The sequence below is a fragment of the Rhinatrema bivittatum genome, chromosome 5 (genome assembly GCF_901001135.1).
Source record: "Rhinatrema bivittatum chromosome 5, aRhiBiv1.1, whole genome shotgun sequence".
Taxonomy (NCBI): domain Eukaryota; kingdom Metazoa; phylum Chordata; class Amphibia; order Gymnophiona; family Rhinatrematidae; genus Rhinatrema; species Rhinatrema bivittatum.
Window position 1 is genome coordinate 343302828 of NC_042619.1, and position 24242 is coordinate 343327069.

Sequence of the window (24242 nt, forward strand, 5' to 3'; positions counted from 1 at the left end):
GCTTTCTGTCTCTCCCAATTGCTTGGACAGCAGCTGCAAAACATGCCTGCCCTCTCCTTATCCCCTTCCTCTGGGGCTTCATCACAGGCAATTTCCTCAGATGAAACTCACTCCTGATTGGCTGAAAATCCCTGCAGGGCTCTATGTTATTTGCTTTGAGGATTGGTTAAAAATCCTCACACATTGCAATATGGAAAATTGATCCCACTAAGCATAAGTCCAAACTGGGGATCAGTTTTGTGTGCGCTGGGTAAATTCATTGTCCAATTCCTTTAGCCTTCTAGTTCAAGGAAGGTTTAACAGGGACACAGCACATGAGGCTTGGACCTACATTTCTATAACTTATCTTCCTGTATTTGTTCTATTTGTGTTTTACATAGTTGACTGCATTTTTGGTTTGTATAATGATTTTTTGATGATCTTGCTTCCACCTAAAGAAACAAGTTACAAGGGTACAGACAATATGGTTTCACAGAAGGAAAATTGTGAGATAAATTGTTCTTTAATGACATGGCAATAGTGGATCTTGCCTATTTAGACTTCAGTAAAGCTTTTCACACTGAAAACCCTGTACGACAGTAGAATAGAAAGCTATTAATTGAGTGAGGAGCTGATGGAGCAGCAGAACCCGGTAGCCAATGGAGTCCATGCTGATGAAGGTAGCGTGACCAGTGCTCTACCTAAGGGTTCAATGATAGGACCATTTCATTTCAGTATCTTTATTAGCGACACTGCAGGGGGCGTTGAGGAGAAAATGATCCCGATAAAGCATTTGGAAACTGCTTCAATGCAAATGTTGAAAATCATGCATCTTGGCTGCAAAAAACATTTGCCACTTGCCAGAGTTGATAAAGAGGGAAAAGAGCGAGGAGTAATCATCTCAGATTAGCTGAAGATTGTCGGTCAATATAATAAATCCCCAGGAAAAGCAGATACTATACGCCAGTGCATAATCAGAAGAAGAAGAAGATATTGCCTTTCCATAAGTCACTGGTGCGCCACTTGGACTAATGTATTTAATTGCAGAGACCATGTCTTTGGTAAGGGATTGAGATAACGTCTTAACTGGTACCGAGCCTGCAGCCCAAACCTTACACAGAGGAGCTAAAGACGTTCATATGTACTCAATGGAGGAAAGAAGGGAAAGGGGGCATGTGATAGAAACGTAAATATTTAGCACAGTAAAGTGGAATCTTCCACTGTAAAATTCAAAAATAAGGAGCCATGATATAAAGTTGGAGGCTGAGAGGAAATGTGATAGTGAGAAGGTGGCCGATGCCTGGAAACCAGTATTGTGACAGAATTTAAGTCTGAGTAGGATAGACATAAAAGGCAGTGGTAAGAAAGAGGTTTAGAGGTTATATAAAAAACACGAGGGGGGGGGGGGGGGGTGGCACCAAAGGGGGATGGGTTATGCATGAGAACCTAAGAAGGCAGTACTGACTTTGGTAAGAGACAGCTTGCTGTAGGCAATGACAGTTGGGATATGTCCGTAGAATAAGTGTAGACAGGAATAGCTGGGTGGGATGGGTGAGCCAGTTGGTCCATTGTGCCATCATATATTGTGTTATGTATGAATGCATTATACTTACTATTTGTGCCTTAGTCTAGTAAGGAATGGCATTGAATTGTAGCCTGACTTCTGAACATCTACAAAAGACCATTCAGAGAACAAAGATGTCGGTCAACAATCATCTGCAAGTTGGCAGACACCCCAAAATAGGGTGTTTTTCTGGCAGAAAACTTGCTTTGATGTATTCTATTGCAGAATATTGTGCCTCAGTGTGGAATAAGAGCAGTAAGAAACAGTGCCTAGATGTTATGCTGAGCAATGTGATGTCTTGTAACTGGCACTCTAAGGCCTATAATATATGATTAATCCAACCAATTAACCATTGACATTTATATTCATAAACTCAAGATCCACTGGTACTGGGTTTCTTATGTTCTTCCAAAAACCACACACTATTTTTAGTTAGCTTCAAATTTCCAAAAGTATTTTTTGTTGTATGTTATTTTTTATATTAATAATAAACTAAATCTGCCATACTTATACAGTATAATGTTCTATAAGGGGAAAACCTCAGACAGGAAAAAATGCTTAGCATCATGGGGGAGGGGTGGAGCTTATTTTGAACACCATTTATAACATTTCAATTGGCTTTCTTCTTAGATAAATCTTACACAGCACAATTTTAAAAGTCAACTTTCATACCAGGGAACCATTCGAGAAAACATATGGTACGTAGCTTAAACAGTGCCGCAGACATGGCCATGTTTCACAGAAACGCCTGCTTCAGGGCAAAACATTCTCAATCATTCTGGTCAGCAACTTGCATGTGCGCTGCATATGATTAAGTTGGATCAGTGTGGTGTAGTTAGCTTATTAATAATAATAAAAAATACTATTGGAAATTTGAAACTAACTAAAAATATTGTGTGTGTTTAGGATAATCGGCACTAGTGGGTCTTAAGTTTGCGAATCTAAAGCCTATGCCATTGTACTGGCTTCCCATGGTATTGGATATAGCGTTTATTCTCCCACATATTTGTCATCTTCAGCAGTGCCCTGATTAAATGCAAATGCATTCAAAGGAACTTAGACTTCCAGATACAAAAAGACCTGTCTAATGTATCTCAGAAGAGATTGCACACACACAAGCCGTTGTATGTAACAGTACAACTGTTTTATAGCTACAGGCCTTACCATAAGAGTCCATTGGATTCAGGAATGGGCCACTAACAGCTTATACACTAAAGGAAATACCTGGTTTTGATCTATTGAGAAAACTTGTGGTGCCAACTGAATTGGATTCACACAACCCAGTCAAGGGTACCATAAAAACTTCTTAAATGGCTTGTCAAAGGCTTGTATGATAGGGCAGAATGGGAGAGACCTTTCTTAATAAAATAGTTTATTGTTTACAGAGTAGTTTACTTAGTTCCAAGTTCTTTTCTCAATATCTTTGTTCATCTCCCAAGTTACACAGTTTTGTTTTAAAATCCATGGTAATTGGTTGCATTTATTTAAATGCTATTCTAAAATAATGCATAATCCATAGCATTAGTGTAATTGTATCATCGGTCTGTCTCTTGTGTTGTGATGAATCTTCCATAAGCCTTTTCACTTGCGCGTGATAGCACTGTATACATTTATACTGTATACGTGTATACAGTGCACGTGGTAGCACTGTATACATTTAATGGCATTAGATCACATCAAAACCTTTAGAAAGCTATTTAACTGTTAACCATAGAAAGTCAGATTTTGGCATGTAGAATTTTGTAAATTCAAGGAGCAAGTTTACTTGTTGGTTTGGATTCTAGCATCTCATTTGTTTACTTTTCTTTCTCCATTTCCTTTTACAGCTAAGAGCTCCTGGGAAAGTTTTGATGGATGCCGTGTGCAATCTTCTGAACTTGATTGAAGGTGATTACTTTGGCCTTGAGTTTCAGGATCACCAGAAGGTCATGGTACGTGAAACTATTCTTGCGCCTTCCTTCTTTGGCATTCATATTAGTCTAAGTAATACTCGTGAATGGAATATAAATATGGAATGATTTTTAGAACTCTATTTTACAGTTTCATTGTTCACTTGTTTTTTTATGTAAAACCTTTTTTTTCTTTCTACCATTGGAGTCTTCTAAATTATCGTCATGGTTTGTATAATGCATTCCAGATGTATGCAGCATTGTACAGAGACACTTATTGGACAGTCCCCATTCCTTGGAGCTTACAGTTTAGTCAAGAAAGACTGATGAGACATACAGAACAAGAGGCTTTGAGTTAAGAGTGAAACCATGATTGGGTTACAGGTGTATTAAATAGGGAAGAGGCAAACTTTAAATCAGTGAAGTAAGGAATGAGATCCCTAAGAAGTCTATATAAAGAAAATAGGTAGTGGGATAGGTCAAACTGTTACGCGTGCCGGCCACAGCAGACCCACGGCCCGGCCCCCTCACCCCTCTCAGATGAATCCAGTGCCTTTTCTTTATTGAACCACACCCTGGGATTCATAAAGGGAGTCTTACACAGTAGATCTTGGTTCCGACTTATGAAATATTTATTTACTCTTCTGGGGCACCAACAGTTAAAAATAACAGTGGATGAGTCACAGGATTCAACTTGCAGTGAATTCCATAACAGTGGCCCGGCAGTTTAGAATAGATGTGTAGAATGGTTACCTCAAGGAAAACATGGCGAGCAAATCTCTAGGCCCAAAATGGAGTGTGGATCTGTAAGATTGAACTAATCCACAGTGATGTGGCATTATACAATAATTTATGAATGATCATCGCCAATTTGTATTTGATCTGCTATTGGATGGGAAGCCAGTAGAGGGAAAAGTGATATGTAATACCTTATGTTTGAACTTATTAATATTATGGGCAGTGGAATTTTGAATAATCTTGATGTGCCCTTAAAGAATTTGCTTGAAGGCCAGAGTACAAGGGTCTGCAATACTGTACAAAAGTCACTGGGTCTAAAAGAGGCTTTAGCCAATGTAGTAGACGTAGTTTAGTGAAGGCAGTCACCAGATTTTATTTCAGGGTACATTTTAAGAGCTGGATCTAATACAACACCAGGTTTTTTTTTACTTTTTGCATTATTGAAAGCTTACACCTCTCAAATCCTTATCTGTGTGAATTAGAACTGTTTCTTAAAGGCTGAAGGAATCGTTAGGAACTTTAGAAGTCTGAAATTTTGGATATGATGAACCATAATCTGTAGAGTAAAAAGAGGATGCCCTAGTTAAGGATTAATGCGTAATAAACTGCAAAAAAGAGAAAATTCTATGAGGAAGAGCAATATGCACTTGATAAACTTTTCTAAGGTGTCCGTAGTCTTTTCAACTGATATAAGAACATAAAATATGCCATACTGGGTCAAACCAAGGGTCCATCAAGCCCAGCATCCTGTTTCCAGCAGTGACCAATCCAAGTCACAAGTACCTGTCAAGTACCCAAAAATTAAATAGATCTCAAGCTACTATTCCTTATTGATTAATAATAGTTTATGGATTTTTCCTCTAGGAACATATCCAAACCTTTTTTTAAACCTAGTTACACTAACTTCTGTAACCACATCCTTTGGCAATGAATTCCGGAGCTTAACTATACACTGAATAAAAAAGAATTTTCTTTGATTTGTTTTAAATTTACTAACTTCATGGAGTGCCCCCTAGTCGTCCTATTATCCGAAAGAGTAAATAACCGATTCACATCTACCCGTTCTAGACCTCTCATGATTTTAAAAACCTCTATCATATCCCCCCTCAGCCGTCTCTTCTCCAAGCTGAACAGCCCTAACCTCTTCAGCCTTTCCTCATAGGGGAGCTGTTCCATCCCCTTATCATTTTGGTAGCCCTTCTCTGTACCTTCTCCATCGCAATTATATCTTTTTTGAGATGCGGCGACCAGAATTGTACACAGTATTCAAGGTGCGGTCTCACCATGGAGCGATACAGAGGCATTATGACATTTTCCGTTCTATTAACCATTCCCTTCCTAATAATTCCTAACATTCTGTTTGCTTTTTTGACTGCTGCAGCACACTGAGCCGACGATTTCAATGTGTTATCCACTATGATGCCTAGATCTTTTTCTTGGGTGGTAACTCCTAAGATAGAACCTAATTTTGTGTAACTACTACAAGAGTTATTTTTCCCTATATGCAACACCTTGCACTTGTCCACATTATATTTCACCTGCCATTTGGAAGCCCAGTCTCACAAGATCCTCCTGCAATTTAACTACTCTAATAATTTTGTCATCCGCAAATTTAATCACCTCACTTGTCATACCCCTTTCCATATCATTTATAAATATATTAAAAAGCACCGATCCAAGGTACTCCACTGTTTTCCTTTTTGCACTGTGAAAACAGATCTAGTTCTTTTAACTGTGTTTTTAAAAATAGGAGGCATAAGGTCCAAAGGTAAAGTACTAGAACTCATTGTAGCTAAGTATTTCTGAACCCCCCATCTCTAAGATTATATTAAATGTATTACATTTTCTTCTCCCCAACCAATTTGACAAAATTAAATCATTAGTCTTTCTATGTCATAGAATTTGAACACTAACGATGGGACACGTACGTTAGTTGAATTTGGATATGGGAATTAAAGAATTTTGTGTTTCATGTAACTGAAGTATACTTGGCTGTATTTATACATTTCTGATTTTAGTGGCTAAAACTGAAAGGATGCAAACTGTAATAAAGCGTAACAGGATTCAAAGAAACTCTAGCTTTGCCGAGTCCTTTTTCCTGTATCTGTAGATTCTTATTGACGCACAAAGTCTTTTGGTGCCTCCGCGTGGTAAAACATTTGCGCCCCTTCCTATAATCAACTGATTTCCAAGCAGTCCTGCAGTTCTCGGACTACTGCAATGCCATTTACCTGGGCCTACCTCAAAATCACCAAACTTCAGGCAATACAAAACGCCAGCGCCAGAACAGTCACTGGCAGGAGACAATGGGAATGGGGCCCTCAGTTCTTACTCCACTGGCTCCCTGTTTCTGTATGCAGTGAATTAAAAAGCCTATCTCTCACTTCCAACACAAAGGCATCGACCCCCCATTGTCTGACAGGGAAGTTAAAGGGATATCACCCCATTCAAAAACCTCATTCACCCCCTGTCACGCTGCCCCTCAAGGCTCTGTCTGAAAAAACCCAAGATGCACAACCTTCTTGGGTTCATCATCTGATTTATGGAACTCTTCACTCCCTTCTCCCCTCATTAATGAGTTCATGGCTTTCTGTCGACGACGGTGCATCTTGTACAGCTGTGGACTAAGTAAACCATTTGATGGCTCACACCAGGTCACAAGCTGACAGACGTCTATCGTCCTGCACACTTCTGTGGGCTTTAAACATAAAACCCCTAACCTTTACCTTGATCAGGAGCCATTTGTAGTGAAGATTGCCAAATCTCAACCTTTCCGCGTCCTGATTCTGTTATGATCCAGAATGAGTTCTTCAGTGTTACTGAAGTGTAACTCACTGTACCTTTTGTGATCTGCTTTGAAGTGGCTATCCAGCCATGGAAAATGGAATAGAAATCCACAAATTAAATTGTAGCCCTTGGGTCATGAGCAAGGCATATGAAAAATGTTGTAATTGAATATATATAGTTATAATCCGATGCTAGGGTCATCTTTTTTTTTTGTCTTTGATTTCTGTGGGGATTTTTGGCAGCTTGCAGAATATTGACATTTTTATTATACTGTGTTTTGAGGAGATGTGCTCTTTTTGTCTTTCTGTTATGCTTTATTATGGAAATTTCTTCTTACTAGTACACAGAATGGAGAGGCCACACCTAGTAACTCTGAGAGCTATGCATAACTTCTGCTCATGCAATAATTACTCTGAATTCTGTTATCTTAACATTTTTATTCTGTTTTTATTTTAGGTGTGGTTGGACCTATTAAAACCAATTTTGAAACAGATTAGAAGTGAGTATAACATCTGTTCAGATGCTCTTTGCTGTTACTTAACATCAAGGCATGCGCCCTTTGGGATTTTTTTTTTTTTTTTTAATCATCTGTGCTTGCCAGAGGCTCCCTACTTCCAACAGCACCAGATTCCTTCTGCGCCTGCAAATCAGGATTTTAGAGTTAAGTTCTGAAAATAAGATTTTCCAATCCCTTGATTTAATTTGTATGGAGATTGAGCATTTTCAGAATTTGATGTGAAATCCTCCACCCCCAACATGTTGAGCAGCTGCAGCTACCAGGAACAGCTGGAACTGTACACTTCCAGCTGCAGTGCACCTCTGGTTGGCGCAGAGGGTTAAATATAAGTAATAAAACCCCCATAAAGCAAATTCCTTGTCTTGGGCTCTGTGCTAAGCTGTTTTATCATCAGAGCACTGCAGCTGGCTTGGTTGAGTCTGCATTGCATGTAAATGAAGGTAAAGATATATTCCACACTAATACAGAACTCAAGTAAACCTAAAAACCTTCAAAAAGGAGTTAAAAACGTGGCTGTTCAACAAAGCATGCCAACTCACCCAATGAACAACACAACATCATCGCCCTCCAATCCAACCTCATGAATAAATAAATGAAATTCATCACATCTAGGTTTTCATAAATAAGAAATGAAACAAAAACCGGAACTAAATCCTTACAGGTTATCCCCTATGCTTAATAACAGTTTGTACTTTGCATCCCTTGTTTAACCCCCCTTACCCCTGTAACCTTATTTTGTAAACCGTTATGATGGCGTTATTATGACGTTTCCGAATGACGGCATATAAAACCCATGAAATAAATAATATTTTTTAGAAGATTGATTTAGCACTTAGTGACTTGAAAGTGACTCCATTAATATCGTATAGGGAGGTGCAGTGGAAACATTTAATTTTGGTTTGTTCATTTATTTCTTAGGTCACCTCCATTTGTTTCTTTAGTTTCAAACAAAAAAAAAATCATTTCATTTGTTTCCCATTAAAGTCAATGGATGACGCAATGCAGCCTATTTTGAGCTTCAAAATTGGGACTTTTTAATCAATTATAATGAAACTTGTGGGTAGACAACATCAGAAGGGAGCGGCCTTGGAGGGAACTTTCCTTCCACCCACCGCACCTTCCCCTCCCTTCTCCTACCTAATCCACCCCCCCCCGGCCCTATCTAAAACCTCCCCTACCTTTATTCAAAAAGTTACGCCTGCCTCCGGCAAGCGCGCCATCTCCCGACCCGGGGGTTGTTCCGGAGGCCTCAGCCGCGCCCCCGGAACGCCCCCAGGCCGGCACCACACCCCAACACGCCCCGGGAACGCCCCGATCGTCGCGCCGCCCACCCAACATGTCCCTGACACGCCCCCCTAGCGAAGACCCGGGATTTACGCGCGTCCCGGGGCTTGCGGGTGCCGCCGAGCCTATGCAAAATAGGCTCGGCGTGTGCAGGGGGTTTTTAAAAGGGTTACGCGCGTACCTTATGCGTGTAACCCTTTTAAAATCCGGCCCTTTGTGTAATGAGAGAAAAAAATGTGAAACATAAATCGTGTTAAAGCAGTATAGACAGCCTCTGCATATCTTATTACTACTGAATTTCTCTATTTCTCATGATACATCAAAATAAAACATATATCAACAATGTGTCTCGTGTGTTTCTTTATAAGCCCCCTTTCCTTAACCCCACCCTCCCTCCTAACCCCAGGAGAGTACCATGAGAGTAGCAGTCCAACCACCCACACCCAGCAGTGTGAGATAGGCATACTTTATATCTAGATGGGACATGTTTACTTTACTTTCCATTGAATGTAGGGGGACATATACGCTGGAAATAGGCGAGACGTTTATTCTTATGGGCGGCAATTCGACCCAAACTATAAAGCGCTTCTGTATGGGTCTGAACTACTGCAATAGAGGGAATCACCCCAGTCTTCCAAACCTTCACCAGTTTGCATCTGGCCACTGTGTAAACTAATTTAATTAGCCGTTGTTATTTGTCACCCAAGGGGCATGGATCATTGAGCAAAATTACCTTGGCAGAGAGTATATCTATCTGTAAGATATCCCTAAGCCAACTGGTAATCGCCCTCCAGAACAAAACCAAGAATGGAAGAAAGTGTCCAATGCGCCACACCCCTTCCAGCATCTGTCTGAGATCTCAGGCCAAAATCTGTTGAGGTACGTGGGGGAAAGATACCAGCAATATAGTAGCTTATCCATTTTCAATTAAAGAGGCCAATCTTTACTTGTCTGTCTGAAGGTTTCTGGCCAGAAATCTTCCTCCTGTTCACCTCCAAGATCTCTCTCCCAAGCCTTAATAAATGAGGGTTTCTGCTCCAGATCCCGGTTAAACAAATTATACATTTTTGGCCATAGGTTTATACACTTTATGTGCGAGTTTGCACATAGATTCAAATATGATTGTACCTCTTATTAGGTCTCCCTTCAATCCAGAGATTGATACAAAGTGACGCAGTTGGGTATAACGATATTCTTTGCTATCAGGGAGATTATAGCGATCTTGTAGTGCCTTAAAGTCTAACAGTCCACTGGGTCCCCAAATCTGTTTGCATTTGAAGACACCCCTCTTGACCCAAAGTGAGTAAATCTTATGTGCTGTACCAGAGAAAAATGATCTATTGTGGAAAAGATAGGTGTTTATAAAAAAAGTACTTTGAGCCTAATAATGTTGTCTTCCATCTTTCCCAAATATGCAAGGTATTAATTAAGAGCTCAGGGAGCGCGGAGATCGGAAGCCATGTTTTCCTAGGTTGCCATATTAGTGCTGTGAGCAGCATCCAACCTATTATAGCTTGTTCCAAACACACCCATGGTTTGTTTTCCTTCTCTTTATGCCAATCAATAATAGATCTTGTTTGGGCTACTGCATGAAACCACTGCAAGTTAGGGAACCCTAGGCCTCCTTGGTGTTTAGATTGGAACAGTATACACTGTGCCAGTCTTGAGTGTTTCTTTTCCAAAGAAATTTTGAAAGTCTCCTCTGTCACTGTTTCAATACTGAGGATGGGATATCAATCGGGAGGGTTTGAAAAAGATAGCTAAATCTAGGAAGTACATTCATTTCTAAGATCACTGTCCTTCCCAGCCATGATATGTGGTAACGATCCCACTCCTCTAGATCCTTGGACAGCCGAGACAGAGGGAGAAAATTGAATTGATAGAGATCTTTTGTAACTCCAAGATATACCCCTAGATATTTTAATTTATCTTTGGCCCATTTGAAAGGGTAAACCTTCTGGAGCTTCTTTGCATGTAGATCAGGAATTGAGATGTTCAATATCTTAGATTTCTTCCAGTTTATAGAGAACCTGGAAACAGCACTAAAATGGGAGATTACTGATATTAGCGCAATGGAGATTCTGCAGGCCTTGTAATAGTGAACAGCACATCATCAGCGAACAATGACAGCTTGGAGGAGAAATCCCCCACCCTAATTCCCTCGATCTTTGGATTATCTCAAACACCCTGGGCTAAGGGTTTTATAAAGAACGCAAAGAGTAGGGGTGACAAAGGGCAACCCTGACAAGTTCCCTGGCCACTGAAAAAAGCCATGGAATAGCCTCCATTTACCTTGACAACAGCCTTGGAAGAATCATAGAGTTTATGCAGCCATGAAAGGAAGAAAGAGCCAAAGCGCATTTTCTGGAGAACTTTACATAAGAATGGCCAATGAACTAGATCAAAGGCTTTCTCAGCATTGATTGCCAACAACATGAGAGGAGTTTGATGCAGCCTAGCCCGCCAGATGGAATTGAAAGTTTTGAGAACATTATCTGATGCCATCCGGACAGGGGCAAACTTAGCCTGGTCTGGGTGGATGAGATAGGAAATAAAACTATCCAACCTGTTAGCTAAGATTTTGGCCAGAAGTTTTAGATCAATATTGAGGAGAGAAATTGGGTGGTACGAGCCGCACAATGTGGGGTCTCTGCCAGGTTTTGCAATAATAATGATGCCTGCCAGATTCGAATTCAGCAGTAAAGAACCGTCTGAACGCAGTGAATTAAACATATTAGTTAAACGGTGGGGGGGTGGGGGCCTAGCTCTGTTGCAAAACTTTGGTAAAATTGGGCTGTAAAACCATCAAGACCTGGCAATTTATGGGCCTTAAGTTGCTTTATTGCTGCCATCATCTCCTGTTGAGAGATTTCTTTATCCAGATATGAACACTGGGACTTAGACTGCATTGGGTGGGAAACATCTGCATTTCTCAATATGTTTCTGGGTTATATCAGATCTTGCTGTAAACAGATCAGAATAGAAGCGAAGAAACCTTTGCCTGATATCATTATTTGCTGTTAAAATTTCCCCCTTCTCATTTTTTAATTTAATTACATTATTTTACACACGGCTAGCCTTTTACTTATTTGCTAACAGTTTGCCAGCCTTATTGCCTTCTTCAAAATATCTACAGACTTCCACCAGGTGTAAGCATTCCCCAGAAAAGTGGTCTTTGAGCCTTTTTCCATAAAAAGCAAATTGATTGACTAGAGCTGCTCTTTCTGCACTCACCACTTTTTTAATATAGGCTGCTCGGGCAATCAGTTTACCCCACATTACCACTTTCAAGCAGTCCTAGGACTAACGGGGAAATCTCTGCAAATGTATTGAGGTCAAGATAATCCAAGATATCGGTTCTACATTTTTGAGCCTCCAGAAATGCTGACCCCTATCATATCCTTGAAAGGTCATCTCATTTCACACCGGAGCATGATCGGACCATGTTATAGAATCTATTTCCACTGCTGTGAGTCTGCTAATGAGCCCTCTATCGAGGAAGACAAAATCGATTCTAGAATATTATTTGTGTGGATTAGAGAAATATGTGTAGTTCCTGGATTTCGGGTTCAAAAAACACCGTGTATATTAAATTGCATTGAGATAGAAAACTTTTAAAGAGAGCTCTATCACATTGGTGCAGTGGGTCATGCCCAGGTGAATTGTGTAGAGCTGCATTTAAAGAAATATTGCAGTCTCCTGCAACAATAAGATGGCCTTCTGTGTGTGACAAGATAAATTTCCTCAGGGTTGAGAAAAAAATTCCCCTGTTTAATGTTAAGAGCATACATGCTTAAGAGTATATCGACCCCCACCATAATGACTAACAATATAAATCTCCCGTTAGGGTCTGCATAACAGGAATCTACCGTAAATAAAAAATAAAATCCCTGTTCAGAAGATCCCCACTCCTGTATATTTGGCCCCTTGTGAGCTCGCTGCCCAGTATTGACGAGGATATTGGTCTGAGCGCATGAGATGCTCATATCTGTGCTTCAAATGCGTCTCTTGTAGCAGCACAATCGAAGCTTGTGCCCTGCAAAGATCTGCAAAAAGGAGTTTCCTTTTTTGTGGGGAATTTAGGCCTTTTACTTTAAGGGATATTATTTTATGGTATGTAGAGATAGTCTATCAAAAAGCTAGCAATAAAGATCGGCAGCCCCCACAACCTTGCTCTTGCGTTTTTACCCTCCTCTCCTTGTACCCAGAGTAATGTAAACGGTCTCTCCAACATGTCCCCCTGTAAAAGGTACTTCTCTGTAAAGAGTCTAGACTTCCTGAAATCCCCCCCTCCCTTTAGACCCAATAACATGAATGGACACCATAGTTGTGATCAGAGAAAAAAAGGAGACAGTCATCAGAAGCCCACAAGTTTCCCTCCCCCCAGGCATGTTATGTAGAATCAGGAGGTACATCACTTTAGTAACCAGTTAAACAGGTATCTCAATCAAACGTCCAGCTGGGTAGTTCCCAAAAGCTTAATAAAAAAAAAAAGACTCCCATATAAACATATATCACAGGCATTGCTGAAAATTAGGTAACCTAGGCTTAGCAATGAAACCTCGCATCAGGTGTTGCATAGCAGATTCAGGGCCGTTGGGATTCCTGCGGAGTCTCTTGCCCCCTTTTTCAACTCTTTGCCATCGTGATACTTCTTTGTGGGAGGCTCTGAGTGGGGGTTGATGCGGGAGGTCCTGCACCAATAGTCCTGCCTCGATCAAAATCACCACTGCCTCCATCGCTGTCTTTACTCGGTGTGATGTTCCTATGAGAGCAAACCCAAGGCCAAAAGAATAAAGCCAGCAGTAACGGACGTTCTCGTTTCTCAATACAGCTGTAATAGGCCACATTTCTTGTTTCTTCTTGAGTATCATAGATGAAATGTTGGCGAAAATTTGAATTTCCTGGTCATCGAGCTGTAGAGATGATCTTTTCCTTCCCAGCGATAGGATGCATTCTTTTACCGTAAATTCGTGGAAGCATATAATGATATCGCATGGACGGTTGGATGAGCGCGCTCAATTTTAATGCAGTCCTGTGCTGTAGGTACTGTGATGTCATTATCGTGTTCCGCTCTGAGAATTTCCTCACATATCTGAAGTATCATTTTCACACAATCTATATGTTTGGGGGTTTCTGGAACTCCATGGAATCTCAGATTGACCTGCTTAGTCTGTTCTCTAGATCCTCCAACTTCAGTGCTAGTGCGACATTTTCTGCTTGCAGCGTTTTATAGTCTTTTTGCAAAAGGCGAATGTACTCAGCCTGCGCTTCAGTGGTAGTTGCATAGTCAAATAGACATCAACCCGTTTCGCTGATCTTCTCCTTCATTTCCCCTACCAACTCCATGATTTCATTTTTGTGAGATTGAATGTCCTGTCGCAGTTCGCGAAACCAAATTTTAAACTCTACTCGGGTGGGAACTTCAGAGTCTTGTGTCTTGCATCAGTCTCTGCCTCCTCCACCATTTTCTCTGGGCTGGGCTTGCGGCCGTCGTCTGACTTATGATAAGAAAATTTGCGAAAATCTACAGATTTCCTCCTTACTGACATCGGCAAGTTTTTTTGTGCCTGTTGATGGGTTTTGAATGCAGTCTGAACACGGATGCCTGTGATAATTATAATTCTTTGCCTGATGGAGATCGGAGCTCGCAGTTAAGCATCCAGAGGTTCCGATGACATCATTTCCTCCTAGTTTTTAATAGTGTTTCTTACAGCTGAAGTTGCTAGCTGGGAGTGTTTAGAGATTTTTTAATAATGTTCCTCTACTTTGTTAAAGGTAAATGATCTTTATTTTTTCAAATGCTCAAACAGCTGCTGCTTAGAGGAGTCTACGATTGTTGAAAATAGAATAACAATAATAAGATCAGAGTATTGGTTCAACCATAAAATCATCTTCACCTAACTGGAGGCCTAACGAGTTAATCAACTTATTAACTTTATTAATACATATTTTAAAAATGAATCAACTGGAAGGGTGTCCAAACTTATGCACATGCTATAATTCACTGTTTTATTTTCAGTGTGTTAAAATCAGCAAATAGTAAATAATGCATTAAAAAGTGCAGAAAGATGTCATGTTTAACTTTGTACCATGTAGAGTTGTCGTCATCTTTTCATTTGGAGATTACCATATATACTTGTGTATAAATTGATCTCGTAGATAAGTTAAGGGCAGTTTTTGGGCCCAAAAAATAAGAAATGTGCTATGACCCTTGGATAAGCCAAAGGTAAATCTTAATTATTCTAATGGCTATCCCCAGTCCACTCCTTCCCACCCTCCCTCATGGCTATCACCGGTCGTTCACTCCTCCCATCCCTCCCACCCCTCCCTCTCCCAGGTCTGCCCCCCGGTTTGTTCACTCGCAGGCTGAAGACAACTTCTCCCCTCCCCTCCACCCCTTCACAATCCTTTAACTCACCCGCTGCTAGCAGGATTATGATGGGATTTGAGACTGCTCAGGTTCGTCCTCCCCTGTGGGGTCCCAGTGTTGTGCTTTGAACCCAGTTGGTTCTAAGCATGACAATGAGGCTCTGCAGGGGAGGAGGGAGAATGCACCTGAGCAACTGCAATTCCCGTCGTCATCCTGCTATCATTGGGTGAGTTATGGGATTGCAAGGGGTTGCGGGGCAGAAGCTGGCTTACTGTCACCAGCCTCTTTCTAGCAGCTTCGGTTTTTGTCTTCAGCCTACAGGTGAACGGACCAGGGATAGCCATGGGGGGGAGGGAAGGAGTGAACAGACCACTGACCCATGGTAAGGCAACCCTGTTTTTCAAGATGAATTTAAGACTTTAATTTCCCGACTTATACACGACTATATATACAGTATTTGAAACTTACATGTTGACCACAGGTGCCTAAACGTTTGCACACAACTGTAAGGTCAAAAGCAGAATCAATGGAGCCAAGAAGCAAGCAAGTTGATGTTTTAAAGGATATAATTAAGTTAGTATTTAAGACAAGCATTGGGGCAGGAAACATGAAACTTATATTTTATAGCACTCTGTATACACACAATATATTCGCAGAATATATAGTTTTGAGAAACGTTTTGCTACATAATTGTGGCACTTATATATTTTCAGTGTCTTGACTCCCATCTAAAGTAATCCTTTGAAATTTTATATTCGACTCTCAGGATTTGTCAGTAATTTCCTTCACACTAATAATCAGTTACTGTGGGTATTTCTTAGGGTTTTAACTTCACTAAAGACAAAATCCAAAGAATACTCTATGAAATTGAGCAATTATGTTTTCTTGTCATTTTTAGGTATTTGCCAGTGTTCAATTTTATTAGAAGAAATTTTCTCTAATTAAAAAAAAAAAAGACAAAAGAATAAGTAATGGATGTGGCTTCTAATAAAACATCTAAAGCTTGTGTTTATCTCAGCAATGATGATTCTCCACCTCCACCTCTAGTCGTGATTGTGTGCCTGCAGGTGGGGTTTATTGGATCAATGGTTGCAATAATACAGATCTCGAAAATCAGATTAAAATTGACAAAGTCCCCCACCACATCTTACCATAATTTCCTGGCTTTATAGTTATGATCCTTGCTTGCGATCCAATAAATCCGGCCTATAGACAATCACCTGGAACAGAAGTGGGGTTTATAATTTCTATTAGCCGGTCTGTCTTTGTTAAACTTCATTAGTCTTACCCCTTTTACCTTTCAGCTGCTTCAGTGGGGGTTTTTTTTCCCTTGAAAGATTTGGACTTCAGTAGTAAATATATCTTAGGGCGTATTGTAGACTGGTGGTGGCCATTCTGTGTTTACTCATAGCCTTACTTTGTAAATGAAATGTGAAGCTTTAGTTATTGTGTGTTTTTTTTCTTCCTATTTCAGGACCTAAGCATGTTGTCCTAAAGTTTGTGGTGAAATTCTTCCCTCCAGATCACACTCAGCTACAAGAAGAATTGACCAGGTCAGTGATAGTCAAATTATAACATTTAGATGCTGTCAGCAAAGACGTCCTGATATAAAGTGGTTTTTTTCCTCCTGGCAGATATATATTGCCATTAAATTGTTAATCAGGATGCTTTTATTACATTTCTTTTCAAATGGTTAGGTGATGACATTTCCAGAGATTGTGAAGATCTTACTAATAATTACAGGATCAAAAATGCCTCTTGTCATTGTGTGCGTATTTTGTTTTATGTAGCTCTAAAACTTACTGTTTTAAGTGGACAGTAAATTAGGAAATCAGTTTTATCCAAATAGGCTGTTCCGTTATTACTACAAAGCAGAAATCTTATTTGAAGTAACAACTTCCATATTCAGGTTTCTTGAGGTTGTTGGTGTTGAATTTTTAGATTTGTTGAACCAGGGATTTCATCCGATCAACCTCTCAGGAGCTAAAAAGAATAGTTTACCCATGGAAAATAACTGGCCTAAGTTTCCACATGTTTGAATGGTAGAATACGGGATGGACCTGTTTAATTTGTATGTGGTAGGAATTCTTTTGGGAAAGGAAAGAAGAGTTTGTGCTTTGTTATCCTGTAGATCACTGCCCCAAACCAAGAGAAGCAGAACAGCAGCAGATAGGAAGATAGCGCAATAATTAAAATAGCAGTGGATAAGATAAAAGTAAAAACCATAAATTAAATTACAGGTAAACAATAAATAGTAAATATTAAATATATAAAAATAGGAGTCACCATTCAGGAATAGGATGTAGGTGTCATTATTGATAATACATTGAAATATTCAGCTCAGTGTGGAGCAGCAGCCAAGAAAGCAAACAGAATACTAAAGATTGTTAGTAAAAGAAGGGAGAATAAAGCAGAGAATATCCTAATGCCTCTGTATCACTCCATGGTGCGACCTTATCTTGAGTATTGTGTGCAGTTCTGGTCACCACATCTCAAAACAGATACAGCAAAATTAGAAAAGGAATACAGAAGGGTAACCAAAAGATGGGACAATTCCCCCTTCAGATTAAAGAGACTGCTGAGGGGGAGATATGATGGAGGTTTATAAAATAATGAGTGGAGTGGAACATTAATCAGTTGTTTGTTCTTTCATTAGTCCCAAGACTAGAGGATACACAATGAGGTTATTGGGTAACACATTTAAAACAAATTAGATTACATATCTTTTCCTCAATACATAATTACCACATCCTCATTGCCAGAGGATGTGGTAAAATCTATTAGTGTAGCTGCGTTTAAAAATGGTTTGGACAATTTCCTGGAGAAAAAGTCTATAAACCATATCAAGGTGCACATATCCACTGCTTAATCTTGGGATAAGCGACTTGGAATCTGTCTACCCCTTGGGAGCTTGCCATGTACTTGTCACCTGGATTGGCCACTGTTGGAAACAAGATACTGGGCTTGATGGACCTTTGGTCTGACTCATTATGGCAAGTCTTATATTCTTAGTATGTGCCAAAAGGAAGAAAAGATTACTATCTACTTAAAAATGTTAATTATGTCAAAATCATACAATCACATGATAAAGCTCACAATTATAAAAAAAACAAACCTGAGAGCCCAGCATGGCTGTGTTTTGGCTAATACTGGCATCAGCAAAGCTTGAATCTATAATAGAACAATAACAAATTAATAGATCATTATGTAACATCTGTAGTATAAACAAACACTTATTTATTTATTTATTTATTTAACATTTTTTATATACCGAAATTCTAGCAACAATGTTGCTAATCATTTCGGTTTACATATAACATTGGAGTGACTTAACATGCGAGTCTTACATGGAACAGGAAAATGAACTTGGAGAAAATTGAATAAATACTAATAACAAATAACATTAAAAACAACAGTAGTAATAGACATGTTATATACAGGCGATTTAAAAGAATCAGTATGAATAAGATATCTGCAAAATAGACTAGATGGATTGGAAAATTAATTCTTTAGTTGTTGAGCTAAGAGGTATTATATACCTCTTTTTTTAAATGTTTTTTTAAATATTTTTATATTTTTATATTTTAAATATATATTTTAAATATATATATTTTATATATATTTATATATATATATATATATATATATATATATTTTAAATATTTTTATATTTTAAATATTTTAAATGTTTTTTTAAATATTTTTTAAATGTGAGGCAAAGTAGATAAAACATATTTAAAGAGGATTGAGCTAGATTCATGTTTATAGTAAAAAAAACAAAACAAAAAAACAACAAGCGGCCATGTTACAAAAAGGGGCGTGGCTAGGCAAATTTGTAGCCTGCCACATCGCATCGTTATTTCCCTTAGCCCCGCCCAGACTCCTCCCACTTTACTAGAAAATTTAAATGTGCATACGCAATTTGCGATGCGCTGTTTATTGTGTGTGATAACACCGTAACGTGCGTTATCTGCCTGTCGCAAATTGATGACCCCCATTGTTAAGATGCTGTTTTATCAAAATAAATCTGTATTGCTAGTTTAAAGATATAATGCAATAGGAGTTATGATTTCTAATGGGGTATACAGATATTTTTGTTTGAGACTCTTTTTGCTCTGGGCCAGCAGGTGGTGACTGGTGCCTTCCTCAGATATATTGAAGGTACGGGCAGATGCTAAGGGCCGGCATCTAAGGGCACTGGCATTTAGGCTAATGCTCAAGATATCACTTTGCTTTTGTGTTAGCTGGACTTGATGATTTTTGCTTTCATGGAGGGTAGTGTGGGTTTGTGCTTAAGAGATGAGTATATGGAGCCCCTCAGGGAGTGTTGGAATATAGGTAGATTATTTTATTTATTTCTTTATTCGTTTTTTATACCGGTGTTCAAAATCAAGTATCACATCGGTGTACAAACTAATCGTGCCCTGTTATAGGCATTTGAAACATCAGATGAAAAGGAATAATATTCAATCTTAAATAAAAGACATATAAAAATAAGTATAATAGATCAGAAATACAATTTGTTAGAAAAAATAAAAGATAAAAACACATTTCTAAGATCTTAAAGACTAAAAGAAACTTTGCTAAGCAGAAAACTACTGATCTCACTGTCATACTGTTCCTAAGGGAAGGCTTGTAAAGCCAAGTTTTAATGCCTTTTTTAAAGTTTTGCATATTTGGCTTGAGTCGTAGCTCCTGTGGAAGGGAATTCCACAGCAGAGGGCCAGCAATAGATAGTGCCCGTTCACGCACTGAATTTAAATGAGCCAATTTGGGGGATGGTACCGGTAAGAGGCCAGTGTTAGCTGACCTAGTGGTTCTTTGTGGAGCGTGAAAATGTAGAGATGCGGTGAGCCATTCCATCTTGTTATTATACAGAGTTTTATGTATCGTGCTTTGTATTGTATACGGTGAGTAATGGGCAACCAGTGAAGTTCTTTAAGTATTGGTGTGATATGCTCAATTCTCTTGGTGTTGGTTAGAATCCTAGCTGCCGTATTTTGTTATTAATCAGAGTTTTATGTCTCATGGATAGAGCTTTGTATTGTATACGGTGAGTAATGAGCAACCAGTGAAGTTCTTTAAGTATTGGTGTGATATGCTCAATTTTCTTGGTGTTGGTTAGAATCCTAGCTGCCGTATTTTGTTATTATACAGAGTTTTATGTATCATGGATAGAGCTTTGTATTGTATACGGTGAGTAATGGGCAACCAGTGAAGTTCTTTAAGTATTTGTATATGTTCAATTCTCTTAGTGTTGGTTAGAATCCTAGCTGCCGTATTTTGTTATTAATCAGAGTTTTATGTCTCATGGATAGAGCTTTGTATTGTATACGGTGAGTAATGAGCAACCAGTGAAGTTCTTTAAGTATTGGTGTGTTATGCTCAATTCTCTTGGTGTTGGTTAGAATCCTAGCTGCCGTATTTTGTTATTATACAGAGTTTTATGTATTGTGGATAGTGCTTTGTATTGTATAAGGTGAGTAATGGGCAACTAATGAAGTTCTTTAAGTATTGGTGTGATATGCTCAATTCTCTTGGTGTTGGTTAGAATCCTAGCTGCCGTATTTTGTTATTATACAGAGTTTTATGTATCATGGATAGAGCTTTGTATTGTATACGGTGAGTAATGGGCAACCAGTGAAGTTCTTTAAGTATTTGTATATGTTCAATTCTCTTAGTGTTGGTTAGAATCCTAGCTGCCGTATTTTGTTATTAATCAGAGTTTTATGTCTCATGGATAGAGCTTTGTATTGTATACGGTGAGTAATGAGCAACCAGTGAAGTTCTTTAAGTATTGGTGTGTTATGCTCAATTCTCTTGGTGTTGGTTAGAATCCTAGCTGCCGTATTTTGTTATTATACAGAGTTGTATGTATTGTGGATAGTGCTTTGTATTGTATAAGGTGAGTAATGGGCAACTAATGAAGTTCTTTAAGTATTGGTGTGATATGCTCAATTCTCTTGGTGTTGGTTAGAATCCTGGCTGCCGTATTTTGTTATTAATCAGAGTTTTATTTATCGTGGATAGTGCTTTGTATTGTATAAGGTGAGTAATGGGCAACTAATGAAGTTCTTTAAGTATTGGTGTGATATGCTCAATTCTCTTGGTGTTGGTTAGAATCCTAGCTGCCGTATTTTGTTATTATACAGAGTTTTATGTCTCATGGATAGAGCTTTGTATTGTATACGGTGAGTAATAGGCAGCCATTGAAGTTCTTTAAGTATAGGTGTGATATGCTCAATTCTCTTGGTGTTGGTTAGAATCCTAGCTGCCGTATGTTGAAGGAGTTGCAGTGGTCTTGTTGTGGTAGCAGAGTAGTCCCAGTAGTAGAATGTTACAATAGTCCATTTTTGAGAAAATGAGGCCTTGCAATACTGTCCTAAAATCTTGCTTGTATAAGAGGCTTTAATCTTTTTAAAACATTTAGTTTGAAATAACCTTCTTTAATAATAATATTGTTGATCCAAGGTTTTAGGCTTAGTTCACTGTCCAGTTTAACTCCAAGATCTTTTATTTCAAATGATACTGGGTATCTTTTTGTATTCTTTTGTATTATTAGATGGTGCCCCAATGCCGTGTGAGAAGGCCTGGTGTGGATTTTGTCTGATTCTTTGTGCAGTGTTTTGCCTTAACTCTTTTCTGATAGATTGAGTCTAGTTATGCCCCAAACCCCTCTGTGAAATAAGGAAGGGATGGAACTTGAGGTGGATTTTATGAATATGATCCCAGTCTGGAAGGTCCCATTATGCATTGCACTGCTGTTTTATTGTTTTTGTTCGTTCAATTTTAATCAATATTGCATGATATAAAAGAAGAATTTCAGGAAACTATCCAATAGATAAAAAATTAAAGATTACAACCCATCTTACCAGAACAAGTTCGTAGCATGAGAGTAGCAGCATATGTCCCTGATACTATCTAAAGAAACAAACCTCATGTGGATTTGTCAAAAATTAAAGGTTTCTAAATGAACAGGATCGAGGAATACATACTTAGTTCCCTGAAATTCTGCCAAGCATTTACAGGGGAATTTTAAGAAAAAGTAGCCCCTATTGCCAATACTCAAGGTTTCAAATTAGGAAATCTTTCTTTTAGCTTTTGTTTCCCTTGAAACATCTTGCACAACATGACCACAAACTAGGGAACTTTTATATCTCAAGTACTGCTGGAGAAACAATTCTTTATCACTGAGACGACAAAGGTGGACCTAGCAGAGATGTTATCATTAGAAATCTATAAAAGTAAAGAAACATCAGAACTGTTAATTGAGGCCAGAACATCCATAGCATCATTTGACATTCCTACCACTCTCCCTTTATCAGGCACATAATAAGAATGAGCTAAAGGAAAAGATGTATCTGGAGAGAATTGTAGAATTTCAGATGCATGTTTTTTAAATAGCTCAAAACCCAATAATCAAGTTTTGGGGAAATTTAACAAGCATAGATTTCTTGACTTCAGTTTATTTTCTAACATTTCATATTTGTAGTGAAGATTGCTATTGTCTTGAATTGCTGAGGCTAATCTGGATTGAATATTAATAGAGCCCCTAAATTACTTTCTTTTAGCTCCAGTCCTACATCCACCTCTGTTAATTTTGTATAGACAGCTGATGGAAATTGACAAAGCTGTGAAACTGAATTTGAGACAGAGATCTCAATGCGGGTAACAATTCTCCACTTAACTTTCTGCCGTATCTGTCAACTCACAAATAGCAGTCAGAGTAGCCAAGGTGTTACTTTCACAAACAGCTGGACATTGCCCAGCATCTGGAATAGCGGATGGATACAGCTGTACTTGAATCCTCCGAGACATGGCAAGAGGTGGCCTAGCCAGGGGAGCAGCTGGAGGAGGTGGCACTTCCAGACTCAGATCTTCCTGCAGTATCGCGTCGCTGATTCATCAGGTCCTTCAGTGGAGTGGAACTTAAAGATGAAAAAACCTTCTCCTTTCTCTCCCCCACCCCCCATTTCTCCCCCCCCCCCCCAGCAAAAAGGTGTGCCGGTGGTGGTGCATCTCAAATTGTAGGCCCCCAGATGGCAGATGGCAGGGGCATTGGGTGACCAAGGTGGTTCCTGTGACGTCTCTCCTGGGCAGGACCAGAAACGGGCAGCTCCTGCTCCCTGCACTGCTGGCTTTACTTTCAGTTCTCAAACTGTGGATTTGTGTCTCCAGATGATGTATTTATTTGCTTGATTTATATTATGTTCAGGAGCTGTAGGTATTTCCCTGTCCCCGGAGGGCTCACAATCTGTCTGTACCTGAGGCAAGGGAAGGCGACTTACCCAAGATCACAAGCAGTAGCAGTGGGATTTGAACCTGGTTTCACTTCTTCACAATCCACTGCTCCTATTCTTCAGGTGGAGTTTAGAGGAGACAGTCTTGAGGATCTAAGGACCAGACCTATAGCTGGGCCGCAAACATAAACACAAGCCTGTAAAGAATGGCAGTTTCATCCCTAAACACAAAGCATAGGGGTAAACCTGCAGAGAGAGGCAGTTTCATCCCTAAACACAAAGCATGGGGGTAAACCTGCAGAGAGAGGCAGTCTCATCCCTAATCACAAAGCATGGGGGTAAACCTGCAGAGAGAGGCAGTCTCATCCCTAATCACAAAGCATGGGGGTAAACCTGCAGAGAGAGGCAGTCTCATCCCTAATCACAAAGCATAGGGGTAAACCTGCAGAGAGAGGCAGTTTCATCCCTAAACACACAGCATGGGGGTAAACCTGCAGAGAGAGGCAGTTTCATCCCTAAACACACAGCATGGGGGTAAACCTGCAGAGAGAGGCAGTCTCATCCCTAATCACAAAGCATGGGGGTAAACCTGCAGAGAGAGGCAGTCTCATCCCTAATCACAAAGCATAGGGGTAAACCTGCAGAGAGAGGCAGTCTCATCCCTAATCACAAAGCATGGGGGTAAACCTGCAGAGAGAGGCAGTCTCATCCCTAATCACAAAGCATGGGGGTAAACCTGCAGAGAGAGGCAGTCTCATCCCTAATCACAAAGCATGGGGGTAAACCTGCAGAGAGAGGCAGTCTCATCCCTAATCACAAAGCATGGGGGTAAACCTGCAGAGAGTGGCAGTCTCATCCCTAAACACAAAGC

At 39.5% G+C, this 24242-nt stretch overlaps 1 protein-coding gene across 3 annotated transcripts in view; it reads left to right on the forward strand.

Moving 5' to 3' along the window:
- The window catches only part of FARP1 (FERM, ARH/RhoGEF and pleckstrin domain protein 1), a 400646-nt gene that overhangs the window by 240248 nt on the left and 136156 nt on the right, over window positions 1-24242 (forward strand). For all 3 annotated transcript variants that reach the window (XM_029604480.1, XM_029604479.1, XM_029604481.1), the window contains 3 exons: window positions 3370-3474; window positions 7414-7456; window positions 16606-16684. In XM_029604480.1, the coding sequence (XP_029460340.1) occupies window positions 3370-3474; window positions 7414-7456; window positions 16606-16684 (227 nt within the window). The remainder of the gene's footprint in view (window positions 1-3369; window positions 3475-7413; window positions 7457-16605; window positions 16685-24242) is intronic.